Source organism: Mesoplodon densirostris, chromosome 16 (genome assembly GCF_025265405.1).
Source record: "Mesoplodon densirostris isolate mMesDen1 chromosome 16, mMesDen1 primary haplotype, whole genome shotgun sequence".
NCBI lineage: Eukaryota > Metazoa > Chordata > Mammalia > Artiodactyla > Ziphiidae > Mesoplodon > Mesoplodon densirostris.
In genome coordinates this window covers 52849515-52871226 of record NC_082676.1, presented here as the reverse complement: position 1 = coordinate 52871226, position 21712 = coordinate 52849515, and the positions used below count along the sequence as shown (strand labels likewise).

General features: G+C 46.5%; 1 protein-coding gene across 1 annotated transcript in view; it reads left to right on the top strand.

Annotated features, from left to right (window-relative positions):
- The window catches only part of XYLT1 (xylosyltransferase 1), a 301015-nt gene extending 293898 nt beyond the window's left edge, over positions 1 to 7117 (top strand). Inside the window, exon 12 of the mRNA XM_060120268.1 lies at positions 2315 to 7117. Within this exon, the coding sequence (XP_059976251.1) occupies positions 2315 to 2637 (323 nt within the window). The 3' untranslated portion in view covers positions 2638 to 7117. The remainder of the gene's footprint in view (positions 1 to 2314) is intronic.
- The last annotated feature ends 14595 nt before the right edge of the window (positions 7118 to 21712 follow it).

Below are 21712 nucleotides of genomic sequence, written 5' to 3'. Positions count from 1 at the left end.
TTGCTCCGTGGCATGTGGGATCTCCCCGGACCAGGGCTCGAACCTGTGTGCCCTGCATTGGCAGGTGGATTCTTAACCACTGCGCCACCAGGGAAGCCCTCCCATTGCTTTTTGAAGGGCAGGCATATATACACGGTCTTTCTTCCTCACTCAGGACCACACATATTAGAAAGTAACGTGCTGATTATCCAGGCTCTCCTGGTTGTCTCCGAGGGTGACAGCCACCATCAAGCAAAGAGGAAGCATTGTCATCTGAATGCTGCATTGTCTTATAAGGAGGTTTCTTCTAATCCTAGTGATCTTGGCTATAGCAAAAGCTGATTTGGTAAAACACGACCTACCAGAATCATTAGCCAGTCTTTTCAAAAAAATATATTCTTGTGTTTGGCAATGAAACAAGCCATGAGTGGGAACTTCCTCAAACTAGAAACATCTAGCTTCTTTCCTTCAGCCCAAATGTCTAGACTTTCTGCTTCCCCATCTTTAAGCCCTGGGAAACAGTCACTGTCTCTCTTGTTCATACGTTACTTTACTGTTTACAAAGCACGTGAACTTCTACCTGAGCCTCGTGCCAGCCCTGTGAGTCTAATTGCTGGAAGGGTGAGTATCCCCATTTTGCAGATGGGGAAACCAAGTCTGCAAAAGACTAGCTCCCAGATGGAAAAATAAAATAAAAAACAAAAGCATTGTTTTAGCTTCCTGCTGATGTATGAGCCTCTTGGTAGAGTATCATAATGACAAGAATGGGCTTTGGAGTCAGCCAGCCCTGGATTTAACTCCAGGTCTGTCTCTAAACTATAGCTGCTTCCGTTTCCTCATCTGTAAAATAGGGATGATAAAATCAGCCCTATAGTTGTGTGTGTGTGTGTGCGTGTGTTTGTGTGCATTGTGTACTAATAATGCCAATAATAATAATCCTAGCTAAACTTTCCTGAGTACTTAGAATATGCCAGGCACCATTTTAAGCACCTCACATGAGTCAGCACATTTAATCATCACAAACAAAGCCACGAGGAAGGTACTAGTTCTCCACCCATTTTATTGATGAGGAAGAAGTCACACACCTGGTATGTGGGACGTGGGGATTCAAACCCAGACAGCCTGACTGCTGTCCCCGAGCTCTGGCATGAGACCCTGGTGCTCAGCAAGGCAGAGCCGTTTGGGGAGCCAGCTGGACCTCCCACCCCACCCCACTCTGGTCCCAGCTTCGTGGTTTCCAGGACTCCTTGCTGTGAGCCATTCATGCCCCACATCTTGGACCGAAGCAGAGATCCATGTCTTATACAGAGTTCATGGTGGGCATTCAGCAGCCAAGAGCGGGGCTGCTCACCAGGCTTTGAGGTCCACAGACCCGGGTTCAAACCCTGGCTCCGACTCTCATCACCTGTATGATTTGGGGAAAGATGCTTAATGAGGCTTTGCATCCTCTGTTCCCAATGCCTGGAATTCCCTTCTCCAGGATCTGCATGTGGCTTCTTCCTTCCCGTGAATCAGCACTCAGCTCAGAGCTCATCTCCTCAGAGAGGTCTCCCCTGCCATCCCAACTAAAATAAACACCCTTGTCACTCTCTAACCCAGGAATCAACAAGCTTTTATTGTAAAGGGCTAGATAGCAAATTTTTCAGCTTTGTGGGCCATATACAATCTCTGTCTCAGCTACTCAGCTGTGCTGTGGTAACAGCCATAAACAATATGTATCCAAATGGGCCTAGCCGTGTTCCAATGAAACTTTATTTACAACAACAGGTGGTGGGCCAGATTTGGCCCAAGGGCCGTAGTTTATCAAGCCCCTGCTCCGACTCAACACACCCCATTTATTCCCTTCATGACACTTGCCACTTTCTGGAACGACCTGATTTATTTACTTGTTTCTTTCTTTCTTGTCATCACTCTTCCTCCCCTGGATTGCAGTCTCCTTCATTGTCTGGTTTGCTCCACCACAGAATAGAGCCTGGCACTTAATAAATCTGTATCAAATAAATAAATGAATGAATGCCTTGCAGATGTAGATGTTCTGTAAATATGTGTTGAATAAATTATTGTCTGGACTATAGAAAGGGCTCCATAAATACATGCTGAATGAATAAATGAATGGACCATGCCCTGCACAGAGTGGGCTCATACCTGTTGAAGGAATGTCCTCGTAGGCTCAGTTTCTTTGTCTGTTCAATGGGAGTGCTAAAAGAACTTCCTCGTGAGATTGTCCCATGAACTGAATGGTGCTACGTGGTGCCCAGCACAGTGCCAAGCACACAGTAGTAGGTGACCGGTCCATGGCTCTTCTAATGATGTAATTGTCCCCTTTGGCTTTCAGAGGAGGCATTGAGGCTGCACAATGGGCCCCTCCGCAACGCCTACATGGAGCAGAGCTTTCAGAGCCTGAACCCCGTCCTCAGCCTGCCCATCAACCCCGCCCAGGTGGAGCAGGCTCGGAGGAACGCCGCGTCCGCCAGCACCGCACTGGAGCGCTGGCTGGACTCGCTGGTGGGCGGGATGTGGACCGCCATGGACATCTGTGCCACAGGCCCCACCGTCTGCCCAGTCATGCAGACCTGCAGCCAGACGGCCTGGAGCTCCTTCAGCCCTGACCCCAAGTCAGAGCTGGGCGCGGTCAAACCCGACGGCCGGCTCAGGTAGCACTGGGCACGTGGGGGCCCCAGCGGATCTCAAAGGGGAAGCAGCCAGAGGGCCAGTGGGCGCCGGACCCTGGCCTCCCACCCCCGGGGGGTGCCTTTTGGGAGCGGGGCTCTCCTGGCCATCGAATGACGGAGAGGGAAGGTTTGGAGGCCGAAGCAGGTTCTGCCAGCCACCTGCACCCAGCAGGCCGGCTCCCGGGGGTGGGGATGGCTCAGTCCCAGCACCGTGGTGGTCTTACCTCTTCTGGTTGATCCTCGAGTGCTACAGGTTCCTTGTCTTCCCCCTCAATGACCTGACCCCCCCACACCCCACCCAGACAAATGATTCCAAAACTTTTATTTTGAGCAGCAGAGCTTTGTTTACTAAGTCGTAGGCGGAGGGAGGTCCAGGGTGAGGATGAAATCCAGGCTGCTCTGGTTGAAGCTGCGAGTGTGAGATTCTTTCTCAAAGCTCAGCCCACCCGGCAGTCCCTTGCCAAGGGCGTCTCCTAAGGTACCTCTTCAGAACCCAAGGGCTCTGCAAAACCTAGTTTGAAAAGCACTGCCCAGAGGGTGGGTTTGATCTCCAGCCCCGCCCTTCAGCTCCTCTGGGCCAGGAAACCCTTGTGCCAGCCCTGAAGTGACAGGACGTTAAAGTCACGCTCTCGTGGGCCCGTCCCCAGGGAGGTAGCAGGCTTGGCAGGGCCTCCCACCAGCCCTTCTCAGGTTCAGCCGTCCTCCCTAGTAACTAGATGAGCCGGAGAGCCTTCTGATGTGCCATGGCCAAGGACCACCCAAAGTGCGACTGCCAGACATCCTGGGCTCCAGGCCACCCTCCCTGGAGGCAGAAATTGGGCGGAGCTCATGAGCGTGAGGGTCAAGCCCCCAGCCGTGCATGGGCGAGGAGACCAAGACCATGACCCCTCTGGGCCTTGACAGAGGGAACTTTGGGGACCATGGCCATGAAACTCGTAGAGATCCTTGGGAGCAAACCTCCCGAGCTGGTCAGCACAGCAATACCTGTCCCGTGCCTGAGCCCTTTGTTCTGAAGTCAGGCGTTTGGAACATTTGTGAATCGCACACTCGGTGCTGCTGGGAGCGACCAAACCGCGTGGAACAGACTTTTCACGGCCAGGAAAAAGCATTTTAGATTTGGTTTTCAAATTCATGCCCTTTCTTATCCAAGGTGCCAACAGGCCCATCTGACATGCAGTGTAAAAGTGGGAAGCTTGAGGATCTGGTTGTTTGAAACCTAAAGAACAGTGTTATTCAAATTGCTTGAGTTACTAGAAACCCAAAGGGTTTCCTTGCCATGTGTACATCGGAGGGCTGCCCTGCTCATCCGGAGACTCCTCCCCAGAGGCCCCGTCCTCCGCTGATCCCACCCTCCCCACAAGGACAGGGTTCTCTTGGAAAAGTCCTTCCCACAGAGAGCTGGTCCTTGGTGGATTCCCCTCCAGCGTGGGTTTGAAGGTACCGCCGTTTGCTCCCAGTGACCTGTCAGCTGTCGCCCCCTACTCACACCCCCAGCCCAGCAAGGCAGAATGTCCTATGGGCCATGGAGGATATAGAGAAGGGACACTTTAGATATTTATTATTTATATGTTTTAGTCAATGACTAATTAGTAGGTGCTGTTTTTGCAGCTTGTCAATTACGTTATCTTACTAACTGAAGCTGCCTTTATTCACAAAAGGCCCCCTCCCCCCGCCCTTCCACTCCCTCCCCCTCTCATCCCCCAGCCCCTCATGTCTGTCTCTTTCTGTCTCTCTGCTGCTTTATCTATCTATCTATCTATCTATCTATCATCTCTGTCTCTGTCTGCCCTGCGTTTTCCGTGTCCTCAGTGGGAAGCAGGGGACTTGGACACCATGAGGAGGGTGCCTCAACCAGCATCATCCAATGGCCGCAAGTGGGGTGCCCTTGGGAACAGGGCTGCCCCGCTCTTCCTCCTGCAGGGTGTTAGCGTGACTCAGCCCTCGGGCTCTGGGGGTGTTGGAATTCCTGAGACATCCCTGCCACCCGCCCCCTGGCACAGGGACGCGGCAAGCCAGCCACTTGCGGAGGGAGGCTGTGCCGGCTGCAGAGCCTGGGGCGTCCCCGCTTCCTCCATCGCTGCCCTCCCGCGGCCAGTCTAACCGTGGGCCTCCGTGTGAGGGAAAGCAGGCTCCCTCCACGCCCTGGAGGAAAAGAGATCTATTTTAGGAAGATGGTAGGGGGTCAGACCCAGCCAGGAGAGCCCAGGAGCTGGCCCACTGTTTCCAGGGACCTCGGCGTGGCTTTCTCAGAAAGCCCCCATGAGCTCCACATGGGTTTGCAAGTTCTGTGGGAGCCAAGAGGCCCGTGTCACATCCGCTTTCTGCCCCCAGCCTCTGCCTCTGGCCAGGGCCTCCCTGAGCCTGTGGAAGCTGCCCGGGGAGCCGCCCTTTCACCCTCCTCGCCAGTAGGGCCCTGTGTGTCATTTGTGATGGTTTTGGGGGCTCTGCCCTGGCATGTCCCTGCGCACCCATGAGCCTGCAGAGTCCTCGACGGGGCCCCACCTGCACCCTGACATTGCTGACTCCTGTTCCATCTGGGAACACGTGGAGAAATGGCAGAGCTGGCTTCCTCTGGGGACGGCCCCCACCCCCCCGGCCCAGACCCCATTCCCTACTCACTGCCAGGAGACTGGGAAGCTGAGGGGCCTCATGGGATGTTCCTCAGCAACTTCTGTTTTTGAACCAGAGAATCACTTTGAAGATGTTACATTTGGCTTTAAGGAAAAAAGGGAGAATTTCAAACAAAGCCCAGGATGATTTGAGCAAAGGTGATGTTTTCCCAGGGGAAATAGTTTAAGTCATTCTTATAATCTACCTGAGGATGATTTATTAGTTAGAGGCCATTGGTCAGGCAACCTTGAGCTGTGGCTGCCTGAGGGTTTCAAAACCTGAGAATGTGGTCTCTGGAAATCCTATTAAAGAAGCAGAGTGACGGTGGGCTGAGTCACTGACCAGGTCCTCGGACTTCAGGAGGGCTTAGAGGTGGGACGTGGGCTTGGGGGAGAAGGACTCATTGAATAAGCTGCAAGACTCTGTCCAATTTCCCATTCACCCCTGTGACATTCAGGTGGAAACCATGCTCAGGAGGCAGGCAGCCTTTCTGAGTCCCACTTCCCCGGCCATGTGCAAGGCGGTCTGTCTCCAAGGAGAGCATGAGCAGTTCCTAGGACCCCCATGTTCTCAGAAGTGCACATGCTCCTCCCTTTGGAGAAAGGCCATTCTGATCTCATCAGGAGTCATTCCGACTTCATTTGCCATTGTTAGTTTAACTTTCAAAATGCCAGTGGAGTTGACAAGGAATGAGCACGCCCCCCACCAAAAGGGCAGATTACAGCTGCTCTGGGCACATGCCGGGACTGGGGGGGACCATGCTTCCTTCCGGTTCTCCAGTTTGCAGGTGCTAGGAGGACGCTGGCTGGAACCTTGATCTCTTTGCCGAGGGAGTGCAGAGGGAAGGAGGGCGGTAGCTGCTGGGTGGGGGCTGAGCAAAGATCCCTTTCGTAGCCAAGTTCGCTGGGGACTCAGGACACGCTCCTCCAGCAGCACCCAAGGGGGCTGTGCTAGAAACAGCTGTTGGCAAATACCCACCAGATCGAAGCCACACCCTCTGGCAGGGGTTACAAGTGGCTATAGGGTCCAGTACACTAGCATAGATGAGTGATGCAGTTGGTGTAAGACATTAGGGAGTGGTGGGTACTGTAGTCTGCAGCGTGCACATGACACAGACAAAAAACTACAGCTGCAGCTCAGCTCCAGCCTGAGTTGCATGTGAGGATACGGGCACAGTGCAGCAGAATCATCTAATTTGGTAAGGGAAGCCAGAAATCCACATTTTTATAGGAAATATGGTTTTGAAATGTTGGCATTTTTTTCTTTCCAGAGTGTAGGCAAAGAGAAACCTCACAGTTCAGCCTGTACACTGCCGGCAGCCTCTGCTCTCTGGAGACGTGGTTTGAAAGGAAGCTAGGCTTGTCCCGGTGGGGGAGGAAAAAGGCACCACTAGGAAGGGGCAAAACGCTAACAGCTTATGTCGAGCTCCGAAGGGAATGGGGACCTCTTACTAGTCATTCCCGTCCCAAAGAAATGGTCCCTCAGAGGAGAAGTGTCTCATAACTGGCATGTTCAGCTCTCCTGGTCTCAAGACAGTTTGTACTGAAGGGAAGATGGCACGGAATTTGCAGACCCCAAGAGCTGCCCCTTAGACGTATGGAGGTCCACATTGGCCTGGTCCCCACCTTCCGGAATTCCATCCTACCAGGCAGAGAGGTCCAGGATGTGTTTCAGGAGGAGGGGTTGGCGTGTCTAACAGCCCGGCTCTCTCCAGATCCCAGGTTTTAGCAGCCATCTTGCCACATGTCCGGAAACATCTTCAGAAGCCGCGCTCACGGGAGGTCCTCTGTGTTTCTGCCTCACTTACCTTACTATGCCCATGGGTCAACCACAGGCGCTACCTCATGTGTCTGCTGAGAAGTTTACGGGGGTGGGGGGTGGGGGTGGGGGATAAAGGTGTCCAAACTCTGCTGGAGCTAAATGCATAATCTATGCAAATTCTGTCTTTCTCTTTCTTTCTCTCTCGCTCTCTCAGAAGTATTACTTTTTTTTACCTGGCAAACAAGATACTGTACAGACCCCTCTTGAGACCTAGGAGGGCTTTCACGTGCCCCCCGTGTCTGCCCCTCACGTTGTCATGGGTTCTGGCCTTGCCAAGCCCCAGGCAGCGAGAAAGCAGCCCTCTCTCCCCCTCCCCTTGGCCGGGGGCACTCCAGCCGCCTCTGCCTACACACCCCGCAGGAAAGCAGGTTCTGCACCTCGCCACCTCCGTTCCCAGCTCCAGCCTCTCCACCCCTCGTTTGCCTCCCTATCCTTCCCTTCCCCCACCCCCAAAAGCCGTAGGTTTCTCCTTTTTGAAATGAGGCCTTAAAATTATGTTGGGAAAGCTAACCACCCTCCCCCTCCCATTTCCACCAACACCCGAGAAGAAAGAGCATCTTGAAGCTCTCAGGGCAACCTCCTAAGCCAGGGGCTGCCAAGCTGTAGCTTGCAGATGTGATAGAAATGGCTTCTCTGTGTCGTCTTGAAGAAAAATATTCTTCTGTTTTTCCTATGGGTAAAATGAAGGCTTGGGTGCTCATCTAAACCTCAGCCAGCTCCCGAAGCACTCTCCTAGGGCATATCGCCACTGCGATGGGCTGCCGACGTGGGCTTTCTAGCCCTCCCCCCGCCCCAAAAAACTTGGTGACTTTAGGTACTTCATTCACGGGTAAATCAGGAGAGTTTCTCAATTTATCTCTTCATCCTTCCTGCCTGGAAATTGATAGCATTAAATAGTCCCAGCGGATGGGTCACGTTCTCAAAGGGATCACACTCTCCCTACTTTCAGAATCCCACCCATTTCCCTGCCATAGCTCCAGGGCTGATGGAGGCCAAAGACAACCCCAGGGTTTTCATAGGAAATTCACTGGAATTGAGCGCAATCGTCTTTGTCGTCCTTTGTCTTTTTTTTTTTTTTTTTTTTTTTATTATTATGTTGTCAAAGACGTTTGGGTATTTTTTTTAGAGGCCTCACAATAAGTTATTACCGTCCCCCTCATTGTTTTTCAAAGACATGTGGTGATATAGTTTTTAAAAAATAACTATTTTGTTATAGATCATAATACGCATAAAACTGTACAGAAATATTTTGTAATGTATTGATTTTTAAAAAAGAGACTGTAAATAAAGTTAAAAAAAAGAGAATTCGAAAGGCACACACTGAAAGATGTAGATATTTTGCTATTTATTTAAAGGAGTATTTTAAGAGATACTGAACTATCTGAAATTGACCAGTAATCAAATTTCCAATCATCCGAATGCTTTTCCTCGCAGTAGAATGTGATTCTCAGAAACAATTGCACTACCCGCCCATTTTTGCACCTTTTCTGTCTTTTCATTTAGCAGAAAAACAACAACAAAATTGTGCCTTAGCTGTATTTTTTTGTCTAGGGGAGTTTGTTTCTGTCTGACAAAGCAAAATTTTTTGCAGAAAACAGTGGATGTATTGAATACTGTATCATACCAAAAATACTGCAGGTGTATATAGACGCTTTCTGTCATACTGTGTTTTCAGATGCAGAATTTTAAAATTAAAAAAAATACTGTCTTTATGCAACAGTGGGTGTATGTCTTTTCAGTGATAAACTGCATCTTCATGCAATTCTGTATTCGCCCCCCTCCTCTGCACGGTCCTCGTGCTGAGACCATCTCTCCTGGGAAAACCTGATGTGTGCACACACTCCCTAATCAAGCCTGCTGTCATCTCCCAACCAGATTATTGCAACACCCTCCTGTAAATGATACCCCTGGTTAAGGTAGAAGTGTTTGGTTTTAAATCCCTTTGTTAAGTAGAGGATAGTGAGGAGGACTGCCATCTAAAGTGGCAAGCGTTTTCTATACCCAACTGGCCGGTTGTGTAGCAACCTGTTTTCCTTTTCTCTTCACTACACAGCTAGACTGCATTTCCCAGACTTCCTTGCTCTCAGGTGTGGTCATGTGACCAACTCCTGGCCAATGGCATGTGAGTGGAATGGATGTAAGACACTTCTTAGACCTGGCCCGTAAAACTCCCCAGAGAGCTCTCTCTCTCTTTCTCACTCTCTCTCTCTCTTTCTCTCTCTCTCTCTCTCTCTCTCTTTCTTTCTTTCTCTCTCTCTCTCTCTCTCCCCCCATTTACCAGCTCAAGTGTTTTAAATCATCTTGATTTGGGGCATTCATAAATTTGTCTATTCTGCTGCTCTTCTTGGAAGCTTCACACAGCCCCTAACTTAAAAGAGGGCAGAGACACAATATGGGAGGAGCTGGGCCCCAGATGGTGACATAGAAGACCACCCCTATTTGACTATGATGTGAAAAGAAAGAAGCATGCATTATGTTATGCCACCAAGAATTTATCTATTACAGCAGCTAGCCTTACCTTAACTAATTCATCCAGATATGGAAACTCAGATAGTCCTCCGGGAAAGTCCAAGTTTCAGCCCCTTCATCCCATCGGTAAAGATACAGAGACTCAGATGGGTGAAGCTACCAAGATATGAGCATCATGGTCAGAAGTAGAACCAAGGTTTCCTATCCCACAGTGAGACTTTCACAACTCATTAGGAGGACTGGTTCTCCATCCTTTGGTTGGCCTCATTACGAAATTTATAGTGACTCCTGACGGCCATAACCAAGGATTGAGAGTGCCCAGGTGCTGGGTCACAGACATGCCTTTAAATCATCCTTCAGAATCCTAAAGGCAAAGATTGGCACCGAGACCCAGATGGGACTTTAGAGCTGGAACAAAGTTGGTTAGAGAAGGTAAGTGACTCTGTGTTTGGAAGGATGGTTGGACCCCAGGTATAGTGCCCAAACCTTTTTTCCAGTTGGATCTTATAGTCAATCTCCCCCTCCTTTGCTCAAAGATAAGTCCTCCAAAAAAAAGGGGGTTTTCTTGCAAGGGAAGGATAAACTTCCAAAATCTCCATGGGAGGAAAGATCAAAGATCTTGTTCACCCAGTGTTCCCAGCACTTAGCACAGTAAGCCCAAGGTATGGGCACTCAGTGAGTATTTAGTGAATGAACAAGCGAATCAAGCCATATTTCTTAATTAACATATGGGCATGGGATCATTTGTCCAAGATGCTATCTTTACATCCAACATTTGATTGATAATATTTGGCAAAACATGGGTTATTGTAAAGTAAATAGTCATTTTTTCCCCTTCAGTAAGGATGTTTCTGGGCCTTTTTTTATGAAAGAGTTGGTTGGAATTTCTTTCCTACTGATTTATTTGACATGTCACATGTCACCTTTTGTTCAGAGAATAGTAGTGGTTGGATTAAGTTCGTCAGATTAATGGTTTTAAAGGTTTTATTTTAAGGGAACCCATTTCCAAACAAAATTGTGCATTAAACCCCCATATTATATAAAAAAGACCTGGGGTCCAGTGGTTAGGATTCCATGCTTCCACTGCAGGAGCCACAATATCCGTCCCTGGTCAGGGAACAAGGATCCCGCATGCCGTGTGGCGCAGCCAAAAAATAAGGGGGGGGGGGGAATTGGGGCTGGCAGAGGACAACAGTGGTTGCCAGAAGGAAGAAGGAAGCGGGGGGCGGGGGAAATAGGTGAAGGGGATTAAGAGATACAAACCTCCAGTTATATAATAAATAAGTCACGGGAATGTAATATACAGCACAAAGAATATGGTCAATAATACTGTGTTCAATTTTTATGGGGACAGATGGTTACTAGAATTAGCTTGGTGGTCATTTCATAATGTATGCAAATATCAAATTATTATGTAGTACACCTGAAATTTACATGATATTGTACATCAACTAAATATTTCAATTTAAAATAATAGAATAAAACAAAATGAAAGAAATCGGGGGCTGGGAGGGCTGGTGCAGTTGAAGTGGGAGTAGAAATTGTCTTAGCAGTGTCTCCCTCTCTCCTCCTCAGCCAGTCCCTTTGGTGTCTCCAGGGGGTAGGTATGTAGACAACCATGCTTTAAAACTCTTACCTCTCATAGAAGTAGCTGGACCTTTGGTGGGGTTGGTTGGAAACCTGGCTGCCAGGGTGCTGCGAGTTGAGTTCTAGACTGGATCTCTGAGAATGAGACCAAACTAAGACTAATTCACCCCTTACCTGGTCTTGGAAAGTCAAAAGGGTGGAGTTTTAGAATTGGTGCCCAAAGGAGGTATGGCTGGCCTGAGGTCAAGTGTTGGACACTCTTGATCCTGTGCCTCCATATTTAGTTGGTCTGATCTCCTTCTCTGCTGGGAAGCTGCATGCTGCCCCAACCTACATGGTTCAAGTTTCAACCAAGCACTCAATACAGAACATGTAAGGTGCCAGCTCCTTACAAGAAAATGTTCTCAAAATATGATTTTTTGATGTTCTTATCTACATTAGTCAGGGTTCTTTCACTTGGAAGTAACAGTAGCCCAACTCAAACAAGTTTAATCAGGAAGAGAATCTATTGACTCATGAAATTGCAGAAAAGAACAAAATTAAAATGCAAAGGACAAGAATGAGAGCCTCTCTAGGAGACTCAAGAATGGGAACTGGATCCTCAATACTCTTGGTCCCCTTTTCCTCCATTTCTGCTGCTCCCAGTTTGATTCCATTTTCCCCTACAGACAGCTGATGCCATGTGATAGAGAAAAAAGGCCCTAGAAGTCCCTCCTTCTTATCCTTTAAGCTGCACAACAGAAAAAGATCTATGTCCTTTGTTCTCATTGCCAAAAGAAATGGCTCCAACAAGCAAGCTTGGGTCACATGCCCAGCCCTGGACCTATCACTGGGGCCAGGCAAACAAGGTACTATAATTGGCTGAGTCTGGATCATGTACCAACCCCTGTGGCCAGGTGATCGGGTAAGAAACTGTGATTGGCAGCCCCATCCCAATCACATGGTCAGAGTGGAAGAAGAACATCTCCCCAAGGATGTGCTGAACAGACAAAAACAGCAGATGTCCATCCACTGGTCACAGCCAACTCCTGGCTCAGGTGGTTTCTCAGCTTACCAGTCCGATTTGTTCCTGCTCCTCAAATGCCCAAATTGTCTCCATCCAGCTCCTAGCTACCTTCCTAAAGAGAAGGATTCTGGGCATGTCTTGAGCAAATCATTTTAAATAAACATCATATAGATGGTAGAGATTTCACCTTCACTTAATTAGTTGTATTTATGCTTATGAAACAACATAATGAATCTCTCCTTTCCTCCTTGTAGCCTGGGCACAGGACTCATTTAAAAGGCTCATGTTACTGCCCTTTGCTAATTATGGTAGATGGTTCTAACTTGCATCAAAAAACAGAGTCTGTGTACCAAAGACTCTGGTACAAAGTCTTTGTACCAGACAAAGAAGAACAACATCTTTTTCCATGTTTCTGTAGCATCAACCTCCTGGGCTCCCAGTCTCTCCTCTGCCCCTGCAGCAGGCACCCAAAACCCTCATGCTAGCAAATTCATCCATGATCAGGTGACAGAGCCTTGCTGAGTTGGTGTTAAGGTTCTAAAAGAGGAGATGAGGAGGAAAGTAATGGTTAACCCAGTTGAAAAGCTCTGATAGCAGATAAGCTGATGGGCACAACAGCAGATTGGGTAGGACTCAGGACAAATATGGGGAATACTTTTCAAATCACATTATCAAGTCTGAACTCCTTACTACCAATTTTCCAGTGCCACTGACCAAAATAAGGACCCCTCCTCCAAATTTAGAGTCAGATAATCCTGTGTTCAAACACAGAGTTCATTATGGATTAGCTGAATCAAATTCCCTAACATCTCTGAGCCTCAGCTTACCTGTCTATTTGGTGATAATAGTTACTTACTCATAAAGCTGTTGGGAGAATTTTAGAAAGACAGTGCACGTAAAATACAAAGCCTACTGTCTACACTTAGGAGGAGCTCAAAACAGGTCAGGTCCCCTTGCCTTCACAACCCAAATGTAAAGCTCCTTGAGGGCAGGGACAATGTCCATATTTTCAGCACACATTAAGGGGCTTGACGCAAAATGGTGTGCCAGTGTTTGATGAATGAATAAATGAACAGGACTGCCACTACTTCCATAATTTCTTCAGGGACGTTTCATTTTGTCTGGTCAGAACAATTATTCTCTATTTGAGAATTGATGTCTTCTATTCATGACAAGGTGGCATCACCTTGACTTCTAAGATTCAAGTGACAGTTTCTCAAATGCCCTGAATGAAGGGAAGCACAGCACTGCCCCCAATCTCTTTGGAGATTCTCGGGGAGCCTCAAGTTCAGCTACAACCTAGCTCCCACTTCCACTAAATTGGTTCATTTTACAAATCATTCCTCTATTCTGCAGGTTCTTTTTTTCAGTTCTAGGTACTTCTGCTGTAAGCATCTTTGCCATAAACATCTTTGCTGCAAACATTTTTGCCTTGTAACTACTTGGCCATAAGGCAATCTTGCCGTAAAAGATAACTGGTTGACAGTTTGGTTTTAAGTGGTTGACAGTTTGGTTTCATTTCTTAGTGGACATAGGACTCCAATTTTTACATTCCATTAATCTTAGCCCTCATGATAGTCTACACAGTGATGAGTAGCAGGGCAGTCTTAAAATAGTAGATGATAACTACTTACATGGACTTGGTAGAAAAGACGGTGATAAAACTTACTGGAAGTGTGATTAAGAGAGTGTAAAGCCAGGGCTTCCCTGGTGGCGCAGTGGTTGAGAGTCCGCCTGCCAATGCAGGGGACACGGGTTCGTGCCCGGGTCCGGGAAGATCCCACATCTGCGAAGTGGCTGGGCCCGTGAGCCATGGCCACTGAGCCTGCGCATCCGGAGCCTGTGCTCTGCAACGGAAGAGGCCACAACAGTGAGAGGCCCGAGTAATGCCAAAAAAAAAAAAAAAAAAGAGTGTAAAGCCAGAGTGAATGCTGTACTAGAAAATGATAATGTATCAGTTTGCAAATCTTTCAGTGATTTGAAGGTGTAGTGTTGAACCCACACCTTCCATAAAACTTTGGAACGTCTATCAGTGGACATGTGACAACCTGCTAAGAACAAACAGCTTTCCCAATGTGATACAAAGCTCAGGTACAAACTTGCATCCTAGTATTTGGAAGCTGATGCCTCTCTTAATGAAGAATTTTATCAAAATAGAAGAAGTGTGATGCCAAATGAGGCGACAAGTCAACAAGCAAACAAAATAAATAAATAAATAGTATAAAATACTATGAATGAAAGACTTGGAAGACAAGTGCTTAGATACAACATGCAAAATAAAATCAGTTATTTGCACAGTATTGCCATGAATTTACACACATTTCAAATGTATTCAAATATTTTGTATTTTGCAATAAAGTCTTTTTAATTTTTGTTACCCATTTTTCATGTTTCATTATGTCCTTTTTAATGCCCCTCTTTTATTTTTCCTTATTTTATCTTTTACAACAAACCTGTCTTATGGTCAATTAGTTACGCAGCAAAAGTACTTACGGCAAAAATACCAGACATACTTTTTCTTCTTTCTGCACCATATCACCCCTCCTAATAAACACCCGAATCCATCAATCCCCCAAAATACTACGGCTAGACTGTGTAAACCGAATATTTTACCAAAGCTTTCAGGTAAGAAATTGCATGAGCATTTCAAATGATTTAGAATTTAATATTAGATGTTCCCATTCTCAAAATCCCCAAATCTCTGATCAGCCACCTACCTGCACATTCTCCAGCATCCAGGCACGTGTCTGCCTCCCTCTCCTCATTCTCTTCTTCTCTCTGCTCTCAGGCACCTCCCCGCTCAATGCCCTATTATCTCGTCATCCCACTGTCTCTTTGCAGACCAGTCCCTCAGGGACTCACAGTCCACACCTACAGAAAACTCTAAATGTAAGACTCTCCTTGGTTCTAAACATAGACAGTTCTCTCCTAAGAGGAAGGAGCTCTGGAACCAGCTTTGAAAAAAATTACTACAAAGCACTTTTCCCTCCTGATTGTTCTGATTTCACACACTCCCTGGCTGCCAACTGGTGTCTGAGCACTTTGGCTCCTTCCCTTAGATAATACTTTTTATTTTTATTTTTTTGTAAAACATTTAGGATCTTCCTCACCACCGTGGGAATCATTTCAGCATCTCCAAATTCCATCATTAACATCTGCTGATTTTACTGGGGATGGATGGTGGGCAGGTAGGATGCAAGAGTCCAAGGAGAACTTGGATGAACTCCAGGATCAAGAATTGCTCAAGACTAAGATCGTTGACGTTCTTGGTTTGGTTCCAATAAAGTACAGTCCTTCCTGCCAACTTTTTTTTTTTTTTTTTTTTTTTTTTTTTTTGCGGTACGCGGGCCTTTCACTGCTGTGGCCTCTCCCGTTGCGGAGCACAGGCTCCGGACGCGCAGGCCCAGCAGCCATGGCTCACGGGCCCAGCCGCTCCGCGGCATATGGGATCCTCCCAGACCGGGGCACGAACCCGTATCCCCTGCATCGGCAGGCGGACTCTCAACCACTGCGCCACCAGGGAGGCCCCCTGACAACTTTTATTTTCCAACCTTGACTATTCATGGCCTGCATCTGCAGACACTGACACTGACCTTGTCATCAAGGAGTCTAGAATTTGTTTATCTGATATGGGTATTGGCCCAAACTTAGCTTCAAAGACTAGAAACAAGAGAAGAAGGAACATCCAGGGATGTAAGGGACTTGGAACCCTAGCTACCTGTCCCCTAACTCAAAGTCTGACCTTTATCTAGAAACCTAATTGTTCCATCCCTTAGCGTTCTCCAATAGGAGATATATTATTAGAATATAAGATTTATTATTATAAATAATAGTAATATTTATTATTTACTATTATTATTTTTAAAAATTATTATTATAAGGAATTGGCTCACATGATTATGGAAGCTAAGTCCCCAGATCTGCTGTCAGCCAGCTGAAGACCCAGGAGAACTGATGATGTAAACTGCAGTCCAATTCCAAAGGCCTGAGAAGCAGGAAAGTCGATGGTGTAGCTGCAGGTCCAAAGGCTGGTGACTCGAGACCCAAGAAGAGCTGATGTCTCAGTTCCAGTCTGAAGAAAGGAAAAGACCAATGTCCCAGCTCAAAGCAGTCAGGCAGGAGGTGTTCCCCCTTACTTGCTGGAAGTTCTGTCTTTTTATTCTATTCAGGCCTTCAACTGATTGGATGAGGTCCACCCACATTAGGGAGAGTGACCTGCTTTATTCATCTGTTGATTCAAATATTAATCTTATCCAAGACACACCCAGAACAATGTTTAACCAAATATCTGAAGACCCCTTGGCCCAGTCAACTGGACATATAAAATCAACCATCACACTCAGTTTCTCTTTCTTTGTAATGGGCATAATACTGGCCACCTGGAGGCAATACTGATCCAAATTGAAAAAGCACAACCAGTTAACATAGGTTTGAGATCTGAACCTCCCACTTATTGGTTGTGTGACTTTGAGCCAGTCAGTCAATTTTGTGATACAGCTTTTTATTTGTAGAAAGAAGAGAAAGGAAGGAAGGAAGGAAGGAAGGAAGGGAGAGAGAAAGGAAGAAAAGAAGGGAGGAAGGGAGGGAGGGAGAGAGAGAAAGAGAGAAAGAAAGAAAGAAAAAAAAAGAAAGAAAGAAAGAAAGAGAAAGAAGAAAGAAAGAAAGGAAGAGAAAGAAAAGAAAGAGAGAGGGAGGGAGGAAGAAAGGAAAAGAAAAGATAATCTTATCTGCCTATTAGTGAAGGGTTCTTATAAATCAGTGCCTCTCAACAATGGCCACAAAATGGAATTGCCTGGAGAGGATTTTTAAATGCTGCCCAAGCCACACCTCAGACGAATTAAGTCAAAATCTCTGGAGGTGGGACCCAGGCATCAGTAATCAGTAAAGCTCCCCAGTGATTCTAATGTGCAGTCAAGGTTGAGAACCCCTAGATTAAATGGATGTGAAACTGTTCCCCAAATGTTGGGAATTATCATTATTACCTTATGCTTATATCAGCCCTTCATGTAGTAAGAAGAAATCTCCTGTCTTAAGACCACAGACTTTACACATATACACCAGTGCCCCACGTTGTTAAAATCAGAGCCACGAGGATAAAAGTGAGATCCTAGGTATTAACGGAAAACATCTCAATGGTCTGGCTCTACTCAATTTTCCTTAAAACGTGACTGAGAATTGTACATCCCAAGAACTGTGAAGAACAGTACAAATATATCGTCTTCTTGGGGCTTCCCTGGTGGCGTAGTGGTTGAGAGTCCACCTGCCAATGCAGGGGACACGGGTTTGTACCCCAGTCTGGGAAGATCCCATGTGCTGCGGAGCGGCTGGGCCCGTGAGCCATGGCTGCTGATCCTGTGCGTCCGGAGCCTGTGCTCCGCAACAGGAGAGGCCACAACAGTGAGAGGCCTGCGTACCGAAAAAAGAAAAAAAAAAAAAATATATATATATATATATATATATATATATATATATATATATCGTCTTCTTAATCTCCCTGCCTCCAGCCAAAGTGGTGCTTTGATCACACAGACAGACTGGGTTCCATAAGTTCTCTGGGGTGGGCGTGGGGACTCCATCACCTGCCATTGCCCACTGGCACTTTAGCCAGTTTCCCTCTGGCTCTTGCTCAGGCCTCACAATCCCTTTGCCCATACATGAGTGACCCCTGCCCAGCTGTGCATTGCAGAGCCAACTGAGAACACACATAACCTTGGAAGCCTTTCTGTATTCCGCAGACCCTTTCTTGACTGTCTTTTACTGACATGTCCTCTTTCATCCTAGGCCATTGAAGGAAGAGGAGCCCAGAATGCAGTAGGTGTGCCCATGACTGGGCTGATACTGCTTTGTGGGTGGCCTCGGGCTGTCCTGCCAGATGAAGTGTCCCCCCAGCTACGTTATTAAGCTTGTCTGGGAGCAGGATCATGTGATCTAGATTCCTGCTCCATGAAGCACAGCATCAGTATCACCTGGGAGCTTGTTAGGAAAACAGCATCTCAGGCTCCACCCCAGACCTACTGAACCAGAATCCTCATTTTAACAAACCACCCAGGTGATGTAAATGCATGGAAATCTGAAAAGCACTGATCTATACATTTTATGTGTCCAGACATGTCGTTGAGTCATTCAAACAAATAGACATTTACCAAGCACTGTGCAAGGGACTCTGGTGAGATCTAGGAATATAACTGTAAATGGAAACCAGTCCTGATGCTCAAGGAACCCACGGTGCAGTAGTGAGGGAGACAGACTGTGACAACATAGTGTGCTAAGTGCTAATGTAAGGATAACTGGAGGACGCTGTGGGACCATGGACAAGGGGCTGTATGATGGTTTTAAAATGTGTCCACAAACTCTCCTCCTTTCAAGAGGTAGAGCTTAATTCTCTTCCCCTTGAGTGTAAGCCATATTTAATGAGTCACTTCTAGCCAATAGAATATGATAGAAGCCACAGTATGTGACATCGGCCTCTGGGACATTGCCTTACCTTGCACAAGCTGCTATAACAGAATGCCAGTGGGTGTTTTATAAACAACAGATATTTATTTCTCACAGTTCTGGAGACTGAACTGAAATCAGGGTGCAAACATAGTCAGGTTCTGGTGAGGACCCTCTTTCACATTACAGACTGTGATCCTCTTGTCATATCCTCATATGGCGGAAAGAAGGAGGGGGAGTTCTTGGGGTTCTGTTTATGAGGGCACTAATCCCACTCCCGAGGGTTCCACCCTCATGATCTAATCACCACCCAAAGTCCCCACCTCCTAGAATTGGGGGTTAGAACTTCAATATATGAATTTTGGGGGTACATAAACATTTGGTTCACTGCAGACATAAAAAGCATTGTAGCTTCCTCCCAGCTGTCTCTTGGACCACTCTGGGGAAGCCAGCTACCAAGTTGTTAGGACATTCAACAGTCCTACGAAGCAGCCCATGGGGCTAGGGACTGAGGCCTCCTGCCAACAGCCATACGAGTGAGCTATTTTGAAAGCAGATCCTCTAGCTCTCATCAAGTTTCAGACGACTGCAGCCCCAGCCAATGTCAAGACTAAACTCACAAGAGACCCTGATCCAGAACAAGCCAGCTAAGCTACTCCTGAATTCCTGACCCACAGAAAACATGAGATAATAAATACCTGTTGTTTTAAAGTGCTAAATTTGGGAGTAATTTTTTAAGCAGCAATAGAAACTAATACAAGTACCTAACCACATCCTGAAGAAATATTCCTTCCCCAAAGGAAGTAATCTCTAAGACCTAAAGGATGAGTGGGAGGCAATATAGACAGGAGAGAGTGTTCCAGAGAGGCCCACAGCATGTGCAAAGGTCTGCTAAGGAGTGTGTGGTACTTTGCAGGGACCACAAGTGACTCAGATAGTGAAGGGGGAATAGTGATGGATAACACTGGAGAGGTTGGCAGGGACCAGGTTGTACAGAGTCACGAAGAGGAACCTCGACTATCATGAGGACCCTGTAGGATTTTCATCAGCACAGTGCGACGTGGTCAGATTCATGCTTTATAACATGTATCCTGGTATCTTAGGAAGACCAGGTTGGAAGCGAGTCCAGATGGGAAATGGGAAGACCAGAGAGCAGGCTACTGCAGAGTCCAGGTGGGGAACTATGGCAACTGGACTGAGGCAGGGCTTCTATAAACCTGACGTGATTATTACTGCTTTCAGATGTGACCGCACAGGGGGCAGGCGTCTTCTGTGTCTGTGCATGCATATTCATGCTCAGCATTTGCTGGCTGGGAGTATGTAACCTCAGGTAGGGTGTAGAGGTGGAAGGTAAGATAATAAAAGAGTAATTGTGTACAGGCACACCTTATTTTATTCTGCTCCACTTTATTGCACTTCACAGATATTGCATTTTTTTAAAAAAATTGAAGGTTTGCAGCAACCCTGCATCAAACAAGTCTACTGCATCATTTTTCCAACGGCATTTGCTCACTTCATGTCTCCATGTCACATTTTGGTAATTCTCATGTTTCAAACTATTTCATTATTATTATATTTGTGATGGTGATCAGTGATCTTTGATGTTACTAGTACAACTCACTGAAGGCCCAGATAATGGTTAGGCTTTTTTAGCAATAAAGTATGTTTTAATTTAGGTATGCAAATAATTTTTCTAGACATAATGCTATTGCACACTTAATAGACTACAGTATAATATAAACATAACTTTTATATGCACTGGGAAACCTCAAAATTTGTGTGACTTGCTTTATTGCAATATTCACTTTATTGCAGTGGTCTGGAACTGAACCTGCAATATCTCTGTCATGCCTCTGTCAGGACACTGGCCAGCACCCCCTATCAGCTCCAAACACCAAAGCTATGGAAATTTGGATCTTTCCTTGGAGAAAGCTCCAAGGGAAACTGAGTCCAAGAGGCCTCATTTTAGGAGGTGGAGATAATAAAAGTTCCTTCCTTGCCCCCTCACTCTCAAAAGACCTTTTTGCATCCAGAATAGTCAAATCTATAGAGACAGGAAGTAGATGAGTGGCTGCCTGGGGCTGGAGGTGAGCGCTGGGATATAAGATGGTGATAGCTAAAGGTTACAGTTTCTTTCAGAGGTGATGAAAACGTTCTCAAATTGACTGTGGTGATGATTTTTACACGTGTGAATATACTAAAAACCATTGAATGGTCGAGTTCTATAGTATGTGAATTGTATCTCAGTAAAGCTGTCTTTTAAAAAAAGACAAACTTTTTTTCATACTTAGTGGAGAATATAGAAGCATCGGATGGAAATGCTGCTTGACATTAAATCATATATTCATTTGATTATTGTTTACCTACCTCAGATAGAACATAAGCTTCATGAGGACAGAAAATTTGTTTTATTCACCACTGGTCCTCCAGAGCCCAAAACAGAGCCTGACACATAGCAGGTGCTTGGAAAAGATTTGATGAATGAATGAACATCTTGACCAAGACTACCAGTCTCTTAAGCAAATCCTCTCCTTGTTCTAGTGGAATAAGAGTCCTTCCTCCTTTCAAAGGTCTCTGGGGTGATACTGCCTTCTATAAGAGTAGCTTGGAGGAGGCTGTCACAATAACTTGTGATATTGGCATTCATGCAGAACCCTGATTCTTAGCAGCCTAGGGATCCAACCATCATACCAGGACGCTCTTCCTCCATTTGATACTATCCCTTTTAAACTAGCTAAGCAGCACCAGTTAACACTCATTAATCCAATTTTCATGAAATTGGACAAGCAGACATAGAAGTTCACAGAGCAGAACAAATTACTGGAAACCAGAGTGAAATACCTCTTCCAGCTTCTTAGCCTGCTAAGGGCCCTTCCAGTGGGAATTGGAAAGCAGGTAGCAGTTCAAATTCACCTTGCATGCAGACTGCTGTCTTATCATCATCAGAGGCTTGAGAAATGAAAGGTCATGTAATAACAAGCCCTTTCAGGCTTGTTGGAGCTGGAGCACAGTGAATCAATCATGGCACCCCTTCTGGTTGGTAATTCCCGATGCCTGTCCACACACATACGTCCTCTCATTCAACCTTGAGATTTGAGCAGAAATGGAATCTTACATCTGATGACTGAGAACA